This window comes from Zonotrichia leucophrys, chromosome 18 (assembly GCF_028769735.1).
Source record: "Zonotrichia leucophrys gambelii isolate GWCS_2022_RI chromosome 18, RI_Zleu_2.0, whole genome shotgun sequence".
In the NCBI taxonomy this organism is placed as follows: Eukaryota; Metazoa; Chordata; class Aves; order Passeriformes; family Passerellidae; genus Zonotrichia; species Zonotrichia leucophrys.
Window position 1 is genome coordinate 12,037,727 of NC_088187.1, and position 17,283 is coordinate 12,055,009.

A 17,283-nucleotide genomic window follows, 5' to 3' on the forward strand; every position below is an offset into this window, starting at 1 on the left:
GAGGGCAGCGCCGGCGGCGCGGGCTCGGCGGCGCGGCTGCCGGCACAGGAGCCCGCCGCCCGCTCCCAGGCGGCGAGCATGACAGAGGGGCACGGAGTGCGCGGGGAGCGCGCCGGGGGCGCCGCCAGCCCGGGCGCCGCGTGGGGCAGCAGCCGGCCAGCCCCCGCCCTGCCCTGCCCTCCGCCCCCTCGGAGCGAGGCGGAGGGAGCGGGGGGTCTGCGCCGCACCGCACCGGCACGGTGGGCCGCTCCGTCGGGGCGCGCCCCGCGCTCGACGGCGACGCCATCGCCGCCCCTGCCGGCGCCGGGGCCGCGGCGGTGGCGGCGGCGCCCGACAGCCTCGCCCGCAGGGCGGCGGGGGCCCGGGGCGGCCTCTCCCCGGGGCCGGGGGGGCGGCCGGGCCGCCCGAGCGCGAGACCCCGCACGTGGCAGCCCCCGTGGCGGCGCCCCAGGCCCTCGCCGCGCCCCCCGGCCCGCCCCTCTCCCCCCGGAGCCCCGACGGCAGCTCCTCCCCGGCTCCGCGTCGGCGGCACTGCCCGCCCCGCCCCGGGACGTGCCGCCGCCGCTCCGCCGGCGGAGCTCAGCCCCGCGCCCCCGGTCGCTCCCGTGTGGGATCCCGCGCGCCGGCCCGCGATGCCGCGCTCCAGCCCGGCTCCGGCTCCCGCGGGGCAGCGGGAAGCGGCCCTTTGGTCCCCGACATCGGCGTCCCGTCTGCTCGGCTTGCGCGGGTGCCCGGGGCGGCGGGTCGCCCCCGGCCGGAGGATGCTGCAGCCGGCAACCGGCGGGGACGCGGAGGCCCCGGGCGCGCCGGAGCCGCGGCAGGCCGGGGGCGGCGGTAACGGCTCCCTGCAGCCCGGGGGTCGGAGTCTCCGCGCCGTAGAGGCTGCGCCCTTGTGCTCCCCGCAGCTCCCGAGGTTTACCGCCGGCCGCGCTCCCCCGGGGCCCGGACGTTTCCAGGAATTGCAAGAAAAATCCTGGAGAAAAAGCCGTGTTGTCACCAGAGTGCTGGTCATCTGGGAGAGGGGGAATTCCCTGCAAATGGCCTTATTGCAGACCTCGGAGTTAAACACCGAGGAAAAACAGAGAAAATGCTACGCTTTGAGTAATACGCTCCTCATCAGCCCTCCAGAAAGGAACAGGAGGATTGTCTTTACTGGGAAATATAATCTATCTGGGATCAGAAAAGGTGAAAATAGTATAATCTTAAAATAGCACGTGGAAGGTTTTTTTTTTTTTTTTGTCAAGCTGGAATTAGGGCTGTCCAACTGCTGCAACTACATTTTTTACCTTACTGTGTTTGGACTTTCTGAATGTAGGCTCAGCTCTATGTTTCCTACACACGTAGCATGTGGTTTTGGTTTGCTTGCTATGTTGGTTTTTTTATCTTTCAGTTACTCTTACGTATTCTCAGTTCTTGCTCTGTTCTCACTAAGACTTTTACCCTCAAATGTTTTATTTAACTGCTAATACTGATAACAGTGTCTTTAAAGCCAAGACAAGCTACTCAATTGACTGTGCACCTCCTCAGGTACACCACGTTCACTCCTGACAAATTTTTGGTCCCAGCACATTTCTGCATCTTTGTATCTTTCTCTGCGATGGCCTAAACCTCCCTTGCTCACTGTCCCTGCCAGGTCCCAGCAATGGATGACTGAGACTAGTTATGGCAAGTTAAAGAGCTCGTCAGTCAGCCCGAGCAGAGCTTTATCTGGTCAGTTAGGGCACAGTCTGAAGCATTGAGTCCGAGGAGAGCTCCAGGATCCCTGGAAAAGATGGCATAAACAACTTGGGCACCCCACAGCCCACGAGGTACAGCACGAAGCCAGAAGGGGTGAGACTGCTGAGCTGCATCCTTCACAGCAAAGCTGCTGTGCCTCCCGTTGCCAGGCTTGCATTCCTCCTGGTGTCCCTGCTCTTCCTCTCCGCGGAGGGCTGAGTTCCTGCACTCTGTAATGCCTTGCTTGGTAACCAGCTGGCGCATCGAGGGGTGACTGATTATGATGCACCAGGGAGGCATCTTATGGCAGAGAGGAATGCATGTTAAAGTTGCAGATCTTTGTCCTGAGAAGTGAAGCAAAGAAATTCAAATTTTGTGTGGCTTGGCTTTACTGAGCCCTCTTCAGCTTTCTGACCTCTGGTTCAGGTCACTCAGGGGAGGGTTCGTTCAGAGCACTCTTGCTGTCCTTCCAAAGCTCAGGAAAATGTTGTATTACTTTTCGTGGCTGAGCAAGGGGCTATGAGGAAGAATGTAACTCAGTAGGTCTGGTGTAACAGCCTTTCTGATCTCTAAACATTTAAATCTGGTACCGTTCAACTCCTTGACATACTGAACTTGAATGAACATCAAAGTGACGCATATTTTAGGGAATTTTATAATAGTTCAGCATGAAAGGTTCATTGAGTTTTAATCTTTTGGTAAGAAGCCTCCTTACATTGAATAGATTGGCCTCAGTGCAAAAAGAAGCCCAGAGAAAGCTGAAAGAATTGGAGTCCTGCTCCAGGCACTGGAGATTTGGCATTTTTATTGGTAGGAGTGAAGCATATAGGAGGTGAGCAGGAGACTTTTAATGATTAATAATTTATAAGAATAATTTATAAGAATAAATTAATAATTTATGAGAATAATGTTGTGGGAAGTATTGTTTTCATTTAATACCCTTGAAAGTGAAATGTCCTGCATAATGTGTTCCACTAGGTCCTGAGATATGTCCCCGTATGTTCAGTGTGTTGGAGTATGCCGTACCAAAGCTTATGAGGCAGTTCTGAATTCCCTCACACCCTGCCAGGACTGAGGCAGCCCCAGCACTGGCCCTCTAGATGTTTACCAAGGAAACCCAGTACCAAGAGGGTGACAGCTGTGTCCTGTGTAAGGGCTTGTGCCACAGGTGTGGTTCCCCTTCACAGCCACCTCTCATTCCTGATTTGAGCCACGCTGCAGCCCTGGCTCATTGCCTGGCCCTGGCGCTGTGTGTAAATCACCCCCTGCAGCACCACTCACCGACAGAATCCTGCTTTCACACAGTCATGCTACTGCTGCCTCCTGACCCCGAGGCCTGGGGCTGCCAAGAACCCCAGGAGAGCAGCAGAGCCCTCTTAAAACCTGGGAACGGATGTGATGTGATGTGCTGGGTGATGCTCTGGTAGGAACCATCTCTTGAAACACTCCAGAATTATTGTTACAGTGATAAGCAGCTTGTCCTGCATCATGTTTTGGAGTTTGTTACTACATTTCTAGATGTTCACAGCTAATTTCCTGTTCATTTTGAAAGAAGAAATAAAAAATAAAAGCAGGTGAGGTTTTGCTACTTTTTGAAGAAGCAGATATGTGTTATTCCCTGTATGCCTGTGACAATGCAGATGCAGACAGTGCCAGGGCTATGTATTGAATGCAAGGCACCAGCTGCCTGAAAAGTGGGATTAGGGAAAGTCATTCTGCAGTGTGTTCACTCTAATCACCAAAAAAATGCAATTTAAGACAATTTTTAGAGGATGTTTGGCTGGGGCTCACCTGGTAGATTTGCAGGCATCCTCCAGCCTGACAGTGGCAGAAATCAGATATAAGGGTGTTTTCAGCCATTCCCAAATGAGATCCTCTTTCTTTGTGGCCTTTTAATGGACTCCAGGTTGTAATCACCTCCCCCATTTCTTTCCTGATGCTTCTAATTTCAGATAAATATTTGAGATTAGAAGTGGCTCTGGGTATGAAATGTGACCCTTCTCCTCCATGCAACTCTATGATTATGACGTACTATTAATAATCACAATCACCTCTAATCCTACAATTTGGAAATGTTCAGCTCAAATTACATTGGTGTCTTTTTAACAGGAGCAACATTTCTGTAAGGGATGTGTCACTTCCAGATGCAAAAAAGGTGCAAAAGATGAAACAGCTGCCTGCTTCAGACATCAAATAGGAGCTACACCCATCCAGAAATGAGACCAGTGTTTTGGGCCACGAAACCCAACGTGTATCTTTCAGATTGGAATGGCTGCTCTGCCTGAGCAGGGGATAGTCACTGCAGTTAACAAAATCATCTTAATTGCTTATTCGCCTCCAGCAAAAGCATTAATTAGTGGAAGAATGGGATATCTTCATTATGTGTGAGATAATTGTAGAGCTTTGGATCTCTCTGTCTTTTAAAGACTAAGAAGTCAGACTATCTGACTTGAATATCAGATATTTGTTGCACCCTTTTTTAGACAAGTGTGTCAACTTTGAGAAAATCTTTCCCTTAAATGCTCACACCTCTTCACCTGTATATTTACAGCATAACACAATTGAAAAGGTAGAAAACTAAATATCCTGAACACTGTGGCTCTATAAATGTAGTGGCAATGATACTGCCCAATGGGGGGACTTCGGAGTCCCCATTCATAAGCTAGGGGATGTCTCTCCATCACTAAAATTCCCATGTTTCTCCCTTCTCTGACACTGCTGATGTGGTTAACACAAGCAAGCGTTATCTTTTATGAAAGTGTCTTTCCTTGAAAGGATCTTTTTCTTTTATAAACCAAGCAAAGCAGACATTTTTGTGGGTGCTGGGGTAGAGGTGGAGACTTAACATATAGGATAAATATAGAAGAAGTAGAGAAAGGAGAAAGTATTTGGCATGTGGTTACAACTTAGGCTAAATAAATTCCAGTGGTTACTTAAACTAAAAGTTTTGGGTTTTGTTTGCTGTTTTTTTTGTTTTGGTTTTTGTTTTTTGTTTTTTTTTTTTTTTTTTTGGTGAGTTGTTTTGTTTTCTTTCTATGATAGCAAACTAAACAGACTGTCATCGAATCTGAGAGTGCCTTTGATGCAGTGGCCATGTTGAGACTGAAGGGAAAACCCATAAATGAAATAAAGTCTCTGGGAAATTGTGTGTTGTGAAATGTATGATAATTTCGGTTCCTTGGCTGCAGCCATGTCTCCTGGCCATCTGAGTTTGCAGCACTGACCACGAGGTTCCAAATGAACTTTTTTCTCCTTTTTTTGCCAGATGAAATGTCTCTCAGGAGCAGCAGGATGCTGTGCTTTGTCTGACCAACGGCGCCCCGGCTGTGGCAGTGCCGGGCCGCTGCCGTGGCGCTGGGAAGGCGGCAGGACGGTCCCCATTCCCCTGCGACATGCGGCGTTCGCCAGGGCTGTTATTTGGCCCAGGAGAGCCTTCCCTGTACGCGCGGGGATTTTCGGTGCCACTGCCTGGGAGGGAGATCCGAACCCTTCTGCCCAAGGCATTTCTGGCCCCGGCGCTGCCTGGGGATGCCCGGGCCGGCCGGCCCTGGGTTAGGAGTCGCCGCCTGCGCTGCCGGCCAGGGTCCCGGTAAAGCGAGAATGTTTTATTTCCCTGGGGGAGGATGCCGACACTGGAAACCCAAGGGACAACACAGGCGCCGACAGCCACAGCGGGAGGCGCGCCTGGCTCCCGTCCCGCTCCCCGCGGGGCTCCGGAGCCGCCCCCAGCGCGGCCCGGCGGGCAGGGCCGGGGGCAGCCCCCGCCCAGCGCCGGGGGAGCCGCCCGGGCCGCCCACCGTGCGCCGTGTCCAGGGGCCGCCGCCAGCCCCCCTCGCGCCCCGGGCGAACCGCCCCGCTCCGCTCCGCTCCGCTCCGCCCGCAGAGCCGCCGGCCCGTCCCGCCGCGGGCCGGCTCCGCCAGGCCGGGACCGTCCGCCACCGCTCGCTCCCGCAGCCGCCGGGCCGGGCCGGGCCGGGCCAGCGCCCCCGTCCTCCTCCCCTCCGGTGCGGTCGGGGCGCGGCGGGGCGGGCCGGCAGCGGGACGGCCCCAGGCCGGCTCCGCCCCGGCCGCGCAGGGCTGGCACGGCAGGGGAAGATGGCGGCGGCGGGCGGGGGCGGCGCCGCGGTGTCGGTGCTGGCGCCCAGCGGGCGGCGGGTCACGGTGCGGGTGGGGCCCGGCACGGTCCTGCTCCAGGTGGGTCCGCGGGGCGAGGGGGCTGCGGGGAAGGCGGTGGCAGGGCAGCAGGCAGGCCGTGACGCCTCTGTTCTCTCCGCAGGTCCTCGAGGAGGTCTGCAGGAAGCAGGGTGGCAGCCCTGGCGAGTACGGCCTGAAGTGAGTGTCGCCGCGGGGCCGGGCCGGCTCCGGCTGCCCCGGCCGTGCGAGAGGCCCCGCCCGCGGCCGCTCTCCGCGCCGGGCCCGGCGCTGCCGGAGCCCGCGGCTCGGCCGGGGCCCGGCGGAGCCCGCGGCGGGCGGTGGGAGTGCGAGGGGCCGGGACGCACACTGAGCTCTGCCCAGGGCGGCTCGCCCCGGTTTCCCTGTGCCACGCATCTTTCGGTGCCGGGACACACGGCGAGGCCCCATGCCGCTGCCACGGGACACCCACGCGTGCACCTCATCCAGAGCACAGATCAGCAGCGCCCGTCTCCCCTCTTACCTGGGGGTTTGACCCTCCGCTTTATGGTGTCTTCATTGCAACTCGTTTGTCTGAGTAGCACACAAAAAAAAAAAAAAAAAAAAAAAAAGTACATTGGAAGTACATTGGTATTTAACGAGGCTTGGCTACGTAGTTGGTTGCTGTTTATCTTTTTAAAACCTTTAAAGGAAGAACATAGATTTGAGTCCCTTCTCTGTGACTTCTATGAACTGCAGCTCCTTTGGTGTGCAGAATAGCTTTTGTTGATTTTGTTGAATTCCTTCTGGGAATTCTCTTGCCCAATACCTGGACTTTGTATTGATCATAGGCTGTGTTCTCCTTCAGGTTTCAGAGGAATGTGTTGGACCTGTCTTTGCAGTGGAGATTTGCTAGGCTGCCCAACAATGCCAAACTGGAGATGGTGCCAGTCTCCAGCAGAGCAGGAGCTGGAACCACGGTATGTTCATTTACACAATGTGACCTGTTTTGTTCAGTTACCAGTTGTGCTGATAGGATCTCATCAGATCTAATGACCAAGAGGCCGGCTGAAGACTGGTTGCAGTGCTTTCGAGAATAGTAATTAGGTAACTGAAAGTCTTTGCTTAGAGTCTGCATGAGCATGGGATACCCGCTGTGCTAGAGGAGAAAAACTAGTGGTCATGGATAGCTAAGATGTTAAACATCAGTGACGACTAATTCACTTCCCTTTCCTAATTTCTGTTTCAGTTGCTGTTGTCCAGCTCTGGATTTTGAGTAAATCTCAGATTCTTACAGAATCTTGTTTTGCTGCTTTCCCAGCATTGGTGTTCATGGTGTGTTTACACAGCTTTAGAGTCTTCAGTGACATGTTCTGTGTTCATCAGTGGCCAAATGTCCCTATGTATTATTATTTGCAAAGGACTTTTGGACATTGTTTTCTCTAGAAATTATGGCCACTTTTAGGAGTGTAAAAATCTTCTATACATACTCCTGTGGCCATAGGCCTAACTTTTCAAGCGATGCATAGGTGTTACTGAGTGTGAACTTTTCGTGGTGTAAAAATGATGTGTGGTCTTACTTAAGTAGCCTGGCAATGGAAATTTGACTGTCACTAAGTCATCCTGTTATTTGTTAACTTCCTCATAGGAAGTTTCTCCATTTTCATGGAAGTTTCAGGTCTGTTGCTGCTGATCTCTTAATGTCTGTCAGCCAAGCAGTGTTAGTGGTGTTTGTTATAGGCAGTTAATCTGAGAGAAACTGATCAGTGAACTTTGTGGTGTGAGAAGGCTTTGGAGTCTCTTCTTTAGTTCACTTTGTAACGTAGTTTTGGAGGTCCCTGATGTTCATACTTTTCTCTGTAAAACTTCCATGTTCTTAGCTTTGGCACTCATGCCTTTTTTCTGATTTGGGGGTAGAAGGACATTTGTGCTTGAAATAGTGTCTTTACTTTAAAAAATACCACAAAACAGTAGCATCTGCTTAAAATTTTCAGTGAAATGTTGTGGTGGAATGGAGGTTTCTTCCAGAGAAAAGTCTTTCTCTTGAAATGGTGCAGTGATGACTGTCTGACATTTGCATCCAGTTTGGGAGGTACTGAAGGAAAACAATGATTTTATTTTTTTTCCCCTGAATTATATTGCGAGAAAAGGCAAGAAGGACTGTTCACTGTTAGGAGAGGGTTATAGTGTGGAAGTGTTACATTAGATCACAAAAGAGAAGAGCTAAAAGAAGTATAAGCTGTTACTATTTAGTTGCAGTTGAACAGCACAATATACAGCAGTGAGGCTGCCCTGGGAGTGCTGGTTGCTCTGTCATGAAGGTGAGAAGATGCAGCAAATGTGCATGTAAAGAGTGGAGCCTAAAGAATCCCTGCCCCACAAACTTGAGCAGATTTTACTTGGGAGAATTTCACAGTGTAAGAAAAGACTTTGTACAGAACAACTGACTAAAAAGAATTCCCTCCCACAGGGAGTATGTGTTAAAAAATAGGGAATTCCGTAACAGCCAGATGAGTGTGACTGGGATGTAGTGGCAGTTCAGATGCAGACTCAGTCATGCCAGCTGGCTGCAGTAATATTGAGATGAATTTCATTCTGTGTCTTTTATTACTGTATGTTCTATTAAGATTATGTGTGTGGAAGTAGGTGTGCTTTCCTTTAGTGACAGCAGTTACCCTAGAGACAGAATACAGGTTTTGGTAAATCATGAGTTTGGTCAGCAAATCTGATGTTTTAAAAATAGAAAGCTTTTGGATTTGCCTGTGCTTGTGGAAAATACTGTTTCCTGTAAGACAGTTCTTTAGTGAAAAATGGAACAAATTCCCTTTGTGATAGTGGGTGATGCAGGAGCACCATCAGTACAGCTCTGGTGTTAAAGCTGTCAGCCTCTTTTTTAAATGTTTGTAAACTTAGACGATAATTGGCACTGGTTGTTGGAATACTAAGTAGCACCTGGGGTTTTCGAAGCGACTTTTCTAATGGAGTGAACAGGACTTTCGTGACATGTTTGTCTTTGAACTGTTGCCCAAAAACTGATGCAACTGATAGTCTGAATTTCTGGCCTGGATTCTTACAGAATGGTGATGTCAGCTGTCATCGCTCTGCTGTAGCTGAGAATAATCTAAAGCTTGTCTCCCATGTAGGAGAAACCGGGAGATTGTGTTAGTGGTGGGATGTAATGACACTGTACTGTCAGCTCATTATTGATGATGCCACTGTTTCCTTTATGCAGAAAAATTCCTGTCTCCAGCAGATCAGCATTTGTAGTCCTGTGAGGACTGGTGGGAGCCAAGGCAGATGACAAATGTATTCCTCCATGGAAATCACAGTGAATTACTGGAACTTTCCCACCTCTCTGTAGCTCCTGCCCTCATGCTTGCACACACACCTTGCACTTGGTGAGAGGCTGCGCTGAGAGTATTAGTAAGGACACATGAAAACACAGAATGAAAGAAAGTGGCTTTGGCTATCTTGGCCTAATGTCCTTCTCAGGCTTTGGAATAAGGCTAGTTTTTGTGGACTTCTGCAAACTAAAGTTGACTGGAGAAACCAGGTTGTATCTAGTGGCTGCAGGGCTTTGTGTGATTTTTCTTTAGACAAGTGAGCTAATTGGGAAAACTTGAGAGTTAGACATTCTGGAAAAGGCTGAATATTCTCTAAAAGGTTAAGATAACACCTAAAGTGCTCTGCAGAATATTATCTAGATAATAGATACCTGTCTACCTCTTGGTTAGCTGCTAAACTTTTCCCTTGGGACGGTCAGGAATTTTAAGCTCTTCAGGACTGACCCCAGCATGTGTTCACTTTAGAAATGTCTTGGTGGTTTTTTTTTTTTGTTTTGTTTTGTTTTGTTTATTTGTTTTTGTGGGGGAGCAGTACGGAAGCAATTCTCTAAAGATTGTGTGGTGCCTTATAATATACGTGGATGTTCACATTCCAGGTTGGAAAAGATCTGTTAAAATCTGCAGCTAGCTGGCTCTTGTCTTTTTTTGCAGGTGTTCAAGAACTCGATAATTTAATGACCAGAATTATTGTTGAGATTTTTTTGTTACTTCACTCTTAAATTGTATGTCAAAATGTGGTGGTTAGGAAGCATTAGTGAGTTGCAAGTTACAAACGTCATTCCTTCAGACTGCTAACGGTTGTTTAGGTCTTCAGTAAAGCAGGGATGGATGGGAATGTGTTAATTGCTTCTGTGTGTGGATATGCAAGTGAACAGTTTTGTCCCATGGAAGTTGTTCTGCAGAATGACGCTGGAGTAGACCAGCTCTGTGTTGGTGTTTTAGATGGTGCAGCTGCATCAGGCATGTCTGGGTTATTGGAATTTGTTTTATGCAGCTGTGAAGACCCTTACTGTAAAGTTTCACCTGGTATAAAGCAGAACACCTCTGTTGCTCATGATGGCACATTATTTGGGATGTTTGCATTGGCATTTTTCTGAATATGTTGCAGTTCAAGATAGGGCAGGGGAGAGGGGCCCATGAAAGCTGGTTAGTATTCCAGGATGGCCTTCCCCACACTCAGGAGCCATTCTTCCCAACGAACAGGAATCCAGGCCAGAATGCCTGCATTGATGAAAAAGAAACACCAAAATATTTTAAAAAGTTGTGAAGAAAAATAAGTTTTCATTCAATTTTCAGATGAATTAATTGTGGTGTTCTTATAGGTTCGGATAGCATTACAACTAGATGATGGCTCCCGCTTGCAAGACACCTTCCTCTGTCAACAGACCTTGTGGGAACTTCTCAACCATTTTGCAAAGATCAGGTGAGCAATGCAGTGAGAAAATACTTGTTTTGATTTCTGCATGCCACTAATTACTTGTTACAGTGACCCAGCTAAATCCTTCAAATTTGTAGAATTTACATTTATTTGATTGTGATTTCTCCTATAACAGAGATGTTTGCATTTTCCTTGCTCTTTCGTATTTGACAATCCATAGTTTTATTATTGTTTTTTAATCCAGGAGTACCACTCCTGATTCAGGGCATAAACTGGTAACAAACTGCTGAAGCTGTGAAGATACTGGGATATGTTGCACCACCTTCCTTTTATACATATCTCTTTGAAGTCAGATTGCTGCTAGAGATGTGTGTGTCAAGCCTGGATGATCTCCATCCCCACTATTTCTGTGCTGCAGCTCCCTGTAGTGCAGGGGATTCTTTCACATGGGTTGCTGTTGCTTTTGAGGCTTGCTGTTGTGCAAGTTTTTCAAGGAAATCTGGAGCTCTCAGCAGGTTTATGTGGAATCTTCAAAAGACTGATTAGATCCTGTTTAAATGGAAGAATTTCTGGTTCTGTATTTATTGAACATGTACATGGGTTAGAAATCTTGTTTTAGTCTAGTCTACGTTGAGTGCTACCTCTTGTCTTTAGTTTTGATTTTAGAAGGCTGTATTGTTTTGAAATGGCAAGCTAATAAACTTCTCGGAGAGAGGCACTTCTTTTCTATTTTTCATGGTTTGGAAGAGGAAGCCTTGAAGCTGTGACAGCCGTTCTGTTTTTAATCATGGACCATGTCTACAATGTGACATTTATTCATAAGTAAAGGAACAGTATTCATGTAAATGCTAGAGATAAATGAACTATTTTTCTTTTAATTGAGGAAAGAGGTAGGAAAAAACCACAGGTATCATTTTCCTGAGGGTTTTAAGCCCCCTCTTGTCCCTTACTACATCCTCTGTGAGGAGAGGAGTGCCTGTTGCAGTTTGGGGACTGCTAGACTGGTGGAAGGTGGTAGTTACTGACAATGACAAATAACCTTTGTGTGGCTTTGTCACATATTAGTTGATTGTTTCTTTGGTTTAAATTTTGAGCTTTTCATATAATTTTGCTCTTTTGAAGTGGTTTTATTGGTTACAGGTCATTGTAATACTACTAGCTCATATACATGTTGCTCTTCTTAAGCTTCTAACTGCGGCAGTGTGCTAAGCATTCATAACTTCAGAACACAGCTGCTCTTTTCTGGCCTCTGGAAGCTGACTTCAGATGTTTGGATGGACTTTACAATCTTGATTAAGTTCAACAAGCAGCAAAGGTGCTGTGTGTGGTTTAGTCACAGAACAAGCTGAATCTACAGGCATCTGTATGGATTTAATGGGCTGAGTTACTGTTCAATGTGTTTTGATTCTGTTGACTAACTAGTCAGCTAGTTGTTGATGTTTGCTGAAATCCTTCCTTGGGCTCTCCAACTGGAGACGTTTTCCTGGAATGCTTGGCCGCTCTAAGTGCGTGAGGGGAAGTATTCTAAATCCACTGGAATTTCCCCTGGGTTTCCAGCATCCATCTTGGCTAATTGGGTCTGAAGAAGGTCTGGAAGCTATTGTAGGGCTGCTCCTCCTCTCAGCGTGCGGCAGTCCTTGCACAAGATGTTTACAGGCCCTGTCAGATCACTACATGAAGGAATCTAATCTGCTTGCCGTTCCCCTTCTGAAGAGCAGCACATCAAAGAGAGGACAGTATGTTTGATGTGTGTGCTTGCCTCAGTGGGTGCATGTAATGGATTAGCAGCAGCTGGAGGAGGAGCCTGCTGCTTCCAAGAGTTAGACAAAAATAAGTCTCTGGGGATCTTTGTGTGGAGTCTGTGCTGCAGAGGCTGGTTGAAAGCACACTGTTGTCTGCCCTGTGAGCAAGAATCCTGCATTTCTATCTTCCACTCTTGCCTGCTTTCAACTTCAGCAGCTTTATGGGCTGTTCTCCATAGAGCAGTTGCAATGCAGAGACTCAGAGACATCTTTGATAATCATTATAATTCTTCACTGCTTCACTGCTTCTTCTTCTACACCGGTCATTCATTTGGTTCAGATATTTTCCACACATTTTTAGAAAACTCTTCAAAGAATTTCTTGGATTGAAGTGGAAAGCGGTTTTTGGAAAAGTGAATGAAACTAGGTTATTTCTATAACTCACACTGGCTTCCTCTCTATTAGTCTTTGGTGAGGACATGTTCCATTCCACCTAAGACTTTTTTCTCTTAGATGGTTGTCATCCAGCTTTCCTGACAGACAGCAGCTTGAGGTTCAAGCTTGTGGCTTGTGTTCCGTGGCCTGTTCTGTCTGCCTTTTCTGTGATTCTGTACTGTTTCTCTGTGTCTCATCAGTCCTTTTATCTTTTGTGCACTGTTATTGAGGATTCCTCCAGGGATGCAGCTAACCTTAATTGGAAGCAAATCCTATTGAAAATAAGGTGGGAATGAGTATCTTTCCTGGATTGTCTGGAGAAGTCTGAGTGCAGTAACCTGCTATGGTGTGCTAATGGTGATCTTTTGTTCCAATTCTCCAATTGAGACAAGATTTTTTTTTTCTGCCTTTCATCATCAGGCATTGGCCTTGGGAATTTCCTCGGGTACTGCTGCCAGAGGAGCGAGGGAGGTTGGAGCCTGGGTCTTATATCACAAGACAATGTTCTTTTGTATGAGCAACTTAATCTCTTGATTCCTGCAGAGCATTGTATAGTGTGTTTTGTTCCTGAAAGAGAATAACTAATTGCAGAATCACAAATGGAGGCAAACCTATTGTAGTGTTGGTTTGGTTGTTCACCTTGAAGTTAACTGTGTTTCATAATCTGAAACTTGAATATAGTATTTTGGATGCTGTGGTGTGTCTGTTGCTTTCTGCACAATGGGATTTGTTGTGGTGGCTGGGAGAAGTGTTCTGAAATAGTGGTCTTGCAGTCTTGGTACTATGAACTCCCTGGAATATGTTGCAACTGGTCTGGAAGCAGTTCTCAGCTGCTGTCTTTCCTAAAATAGACCTGACCCTCAGGACTGGTTTTATAGTTTGTTCTGTTTGGATTTACTCTACCTCTGGGTTTCATTGTGACTCGCCTTGTCCCATACCGCTGTGCTGTTGCAAGCTTTTAACCATTTGATCAGGATGGCATATAGACTGCTACAATTAAGCCTGACATCTCAGTTGTGGTTTTTGCTTAACAGATTTAGTCCTTCATATGCTTCAACTGGAAACCACTGATGTTCTCTGGCTCTTGAGAATTACTCAAAGATTGAGTATCATAATTTTCCAATGGCTCTCTTGATCCTGAGTGGCTTCTGGTTTCATTTATATGTCATTGTAGCTGAGTTTTAAGTCTCAGTTGAAATGTCCTTGATGAATTTTCATGGAATTTGATGGCTGTTTCCCTTAATTTTCCAGTTCATAGGCTGGTTGACTCCCTCTCAGTTCAGTTTATTTTGTCACTTCATGCTGGGCTAAGGTTGGTTATGCAAACTCCAGAGTTCTGCTGGGCAAGCAGGTTGTTAAAGTGCAAAAGGTGATTTCCCTGTTAACATAACAGAAAATGCTACCTGTGTCCTGAGGTGGTCTTTCCCTGCTGCCTGGATATATTGCATGTCTGTTTGTGGAGTTCCAAGCTTTTCTAAGAGCAGCAGACAGACTGTGCAATGCACAGTCACTTCAGAACCACACTCTTCAGTGGCTGTGTGGATTTTGACTGTTATTTAAGGGATTCTTTTCCTACATAACTCCTTGACATAACTTTGTTTCTGGTAATATTGCATCTCAAAATATAAGTGTTTAAATTATGTGATGCTGAAGGCACAATATTTTGCATGAATGCATTGAAGCAAATTGTTTACTTAATGTCTCATAGTGGTCCTGTGAACTGTGTAGTGGTTATTGCTGGAGAAAAACGGAGGACAGTGTTTCCTGCTGATTTCACTTTGTCCTGTTACTCTGCGCTGGTTTTGGAGGGGGCAGGCTGTTCTGCAGATGCTGCAGTGTTTTGCTCTTTCTTGCAGGGAGCTGATGGAACAGGATGGTGAATTGTCTCCAGTCTGTATTTACATGCGGGATGAGGTAAGGCAGCAAAGGCCTCTCAACTGTCTCATGTCCCTAAAACATAAGAAAACTTAGTTCTGCTTTCCAACCTGGAAAGTGTTTCTTTTGAACTTTCTTGAGAGGGGAAGTAAAAAAATGTTGGTCTTTTCAATGCATGACGTGTCTGTATGGAAAAAAGCTCTCTTGGAACGTAACCTTGTGCCGTTGAGACCTCTGAGCCCATAAAATGAGCTCAATGACCTATTTGTGTTTTTCTTTCCAGCTTCTTTTAAAGCTTGAGTCAAAACAGTGTTTTCATTTTAATAAATATTTGCTTTTCTCTGTTTTGATCTTTTGCTATTAATGTTTTGTTAAATATTTTGTATGTGGATATTATGGAATTATGGACAGCTCTCCCTAGCTGTCCCCTTTACTTCCCACTGACCTCTGTGGACAGATCGTCTTTATTCTGGAATAGGTCATTACAGACAGATAGGAGGTGTGTGTAAGGAAATCGTCTGTCTTGCAGCCCTGAGATGTTGCCTGTCATTTAACTCCTGACATAAAAGTAGCTTTGCTGTAGTTGGATCCCACTTGGATGTGTGTATGGGATGAAAATATATGTAGGTCACCTTCCATTGAGACGATTTAATAAACTGCGAATTTGGTGAAACAGTACAAGTTGATACAGATGGATTTCAGGTCTGATTTTCAACTGCAGGAGTGTGTCTTCACCTGTTTCTTGTGTTGTGTGGTATTTCTTCAGATACAGGTTTCTTTCTGTAAAGAGCTTTACATGCTTTCCTGGGGAATCAGAGGCCGTAACTACTCTCCTTTGGTTTTGTTGTAGATATCAGGAAAAGAGGCCCTGGAGAGGACAACACTGAAATCACTTGGCCTGATTGGAGGCAATGCCATTATCAGGTTGGGAGAAGCAAAGTTTGGCCTCTTTATTTTCCCTTTCCACTCTGATGGTGAATTTATTTTGTTTCAAGTACCAAAAGAAAGAAAAAAAAGAAAAAGAAAAGTCACAAGAAAAGACGCCAAATTAAAACATTGCGGCATTCAGAAATTACTGCATTTGCCTGTTTATCTCAAACTGCTGCCCAGATGTGCTTTGCACAGCAGCAGATTCTGGCACTGATCGGTCATGTGCAGATTAAAAGAGCTTGTTTGTTTGTTTGTTTCTTTTTTTATTTATTTTTTTTTCTTCCTCCTTTGAGTGGAACAGACAATTCAAAGTTAAAAGTCTCTCAGAGAGGGCAATCAGCTGCCACTTCCTTCTTCCCTGCTCTGGATCTCAGGCACTTAACTCCCAGCTGCTGCAGGCCCTGGTGGCTGTTGGGGGGTGAGTTTGGGACAGGGACAACCTTTCTGTGATCTCCTGACCAGCTCTTTGTGGTATATACAGAAGGCAGGAGTGATTAGAAGGCTGTGCTTTCCAACTGCCTACTGATTTTCTCTAGAAGGCAGTTTTCTTGCAGAGGAGTGGGTCCCTGTTCTGTTATTCTGCACAACCCCCTGGCCCTCTACCCCACACTTCACAGTAATTGGAGCTTGTTCTCTGTAAGGACCTGGAAGAAGAAAGTTATTAAATCAGGGTGTATTTGAGTCAGATGTTGTCTTTGTGTCATGGAAACATTAAGAATAGAGAGGGCAGCAGTCCTAGGATTATGATTTTATTTTTATTCCTTTTGGTGTCTTCTTCAAGAGTTGTCATGAAGAAATGCCGTTCATCTGGTGGGGAGGGTGCCACGGTGCCTTGTAATGAGCCAACAGTGAGGCAAGGCTCCATGGAAGAAGCAATGGATGTGCCACTACCTCAAGAAAACACATTTCCAAAGGACTTGGAGCACAGGGATGTGGCTGTATCTTTAAACAGCTGCACACACAAGCAAGACTCGATTAAAGATTCTCATGCTAGCTTGGAGGAGCTGCAGCATTTCCCAGAGCCTGAGCCTGACCCGCTTGGCCCTTTTTTTGGAGAGGGAGAGCATCTGGGGGACTCTCCTGTAGCTGTACCATCTTCAAACCTGCCAACAACTTTTTCGAGCCCTGGCGGTCCTTCTAAGCCAAAGAAGTCTAAGAACAGCCAAGAACTGCGAAAGGAGCAAGAACAGGTAAGGGAAAATGTATTTGCAGTTTGGGCAACGAGGGCTTTTTTTATATCCTGCCTTGCCTGAGGCTGCACTCCCATGAGGAAAAAGATGTTTCCAGATTTAGGACTTTTTCCCTGTGTCACAGAATTAGGTGCCTTAATGACAGACAGTTCTGTCTGAGTTCAGAAAGGAAGTAGGAAGGATTTGAGTTTAAGAATTTGCTGTCCAGAGTTAGGCAATAGAGACAACACAGCTGCCTTAAATCACAGTCCAGAAGATCCTGCACCTCAGTGCCACAGATTTCATGAACAAATGGCCACTTTGTTACCTGACCCTGTGACTTAATTTTCTTTGTATTGCAGATGAAGCAGAAACCTTCCATCCTTTTCCTTTTGTCCTTCTCCTTGCTTATAGAAGTAGTTTTTGTCTTAATCTAAAATATCTTGCCTCTGAAGTAGTCTTCCTGTCTCTAACTATCTCCCAGAGGGACAGATTGCACATCTCACCATTGTTGGGTCTCTGAAATAAAACTGTGTTTGTTAAAACTGAAAAGTGCTTGAGCCCATGTTGAGATACCAGAACTG

At 47.0% G+C, this 17,283-nt stretch overlaps 1 protein-coding gene across 2 annotated transcripts in view; it reads left to right on the forward strand.

Moving 5' to 3' along the window:
* Positions 1-17,283, forward strand: part of ASPSCR1 (ASPSCR1 tether for SLC2A4, UBX domain containing) — a 38,553-nt gene that overhangs the window by 716 nt on the left and 20,554 nt on the right. Inside the window, exons 1-7 of one of the 2 annotated variants that reach the window (XM_064728496.1) lie at positions 5,783-5,910; positions 5,993-6,048; positions 6,695-6,806; positions 10,493-10,593; positions 14,582-14,639; positions 15,451-15,524; positions 16,312-16,720. In XM_064728496.1, the coding sequence (XP_064584566.1) occupies positions 5,812-5,910; positions 5,993-6,048; positions 6,695-6,806; positions 10,493-10,593; positions 14,582-14,639; positions 15,451-15,524; positions 16,312-16,720 (909 nt within the window). In that variant the 5' untranslated portion in view covers positions 5,783-5,811. Of the gene's footprint in view, positions 1-5,782; positions 5,911-5,992; positions 6,049-6,694; positions 6,807-10,492; positions 10,594-14,581; positions 14,640-15,450; positions 15,525-16,311; positions 16,721-17,283 lie in introns of those variants that run through there. The other variant, XM_064728497.1, reaches the window with a different exon arrangement.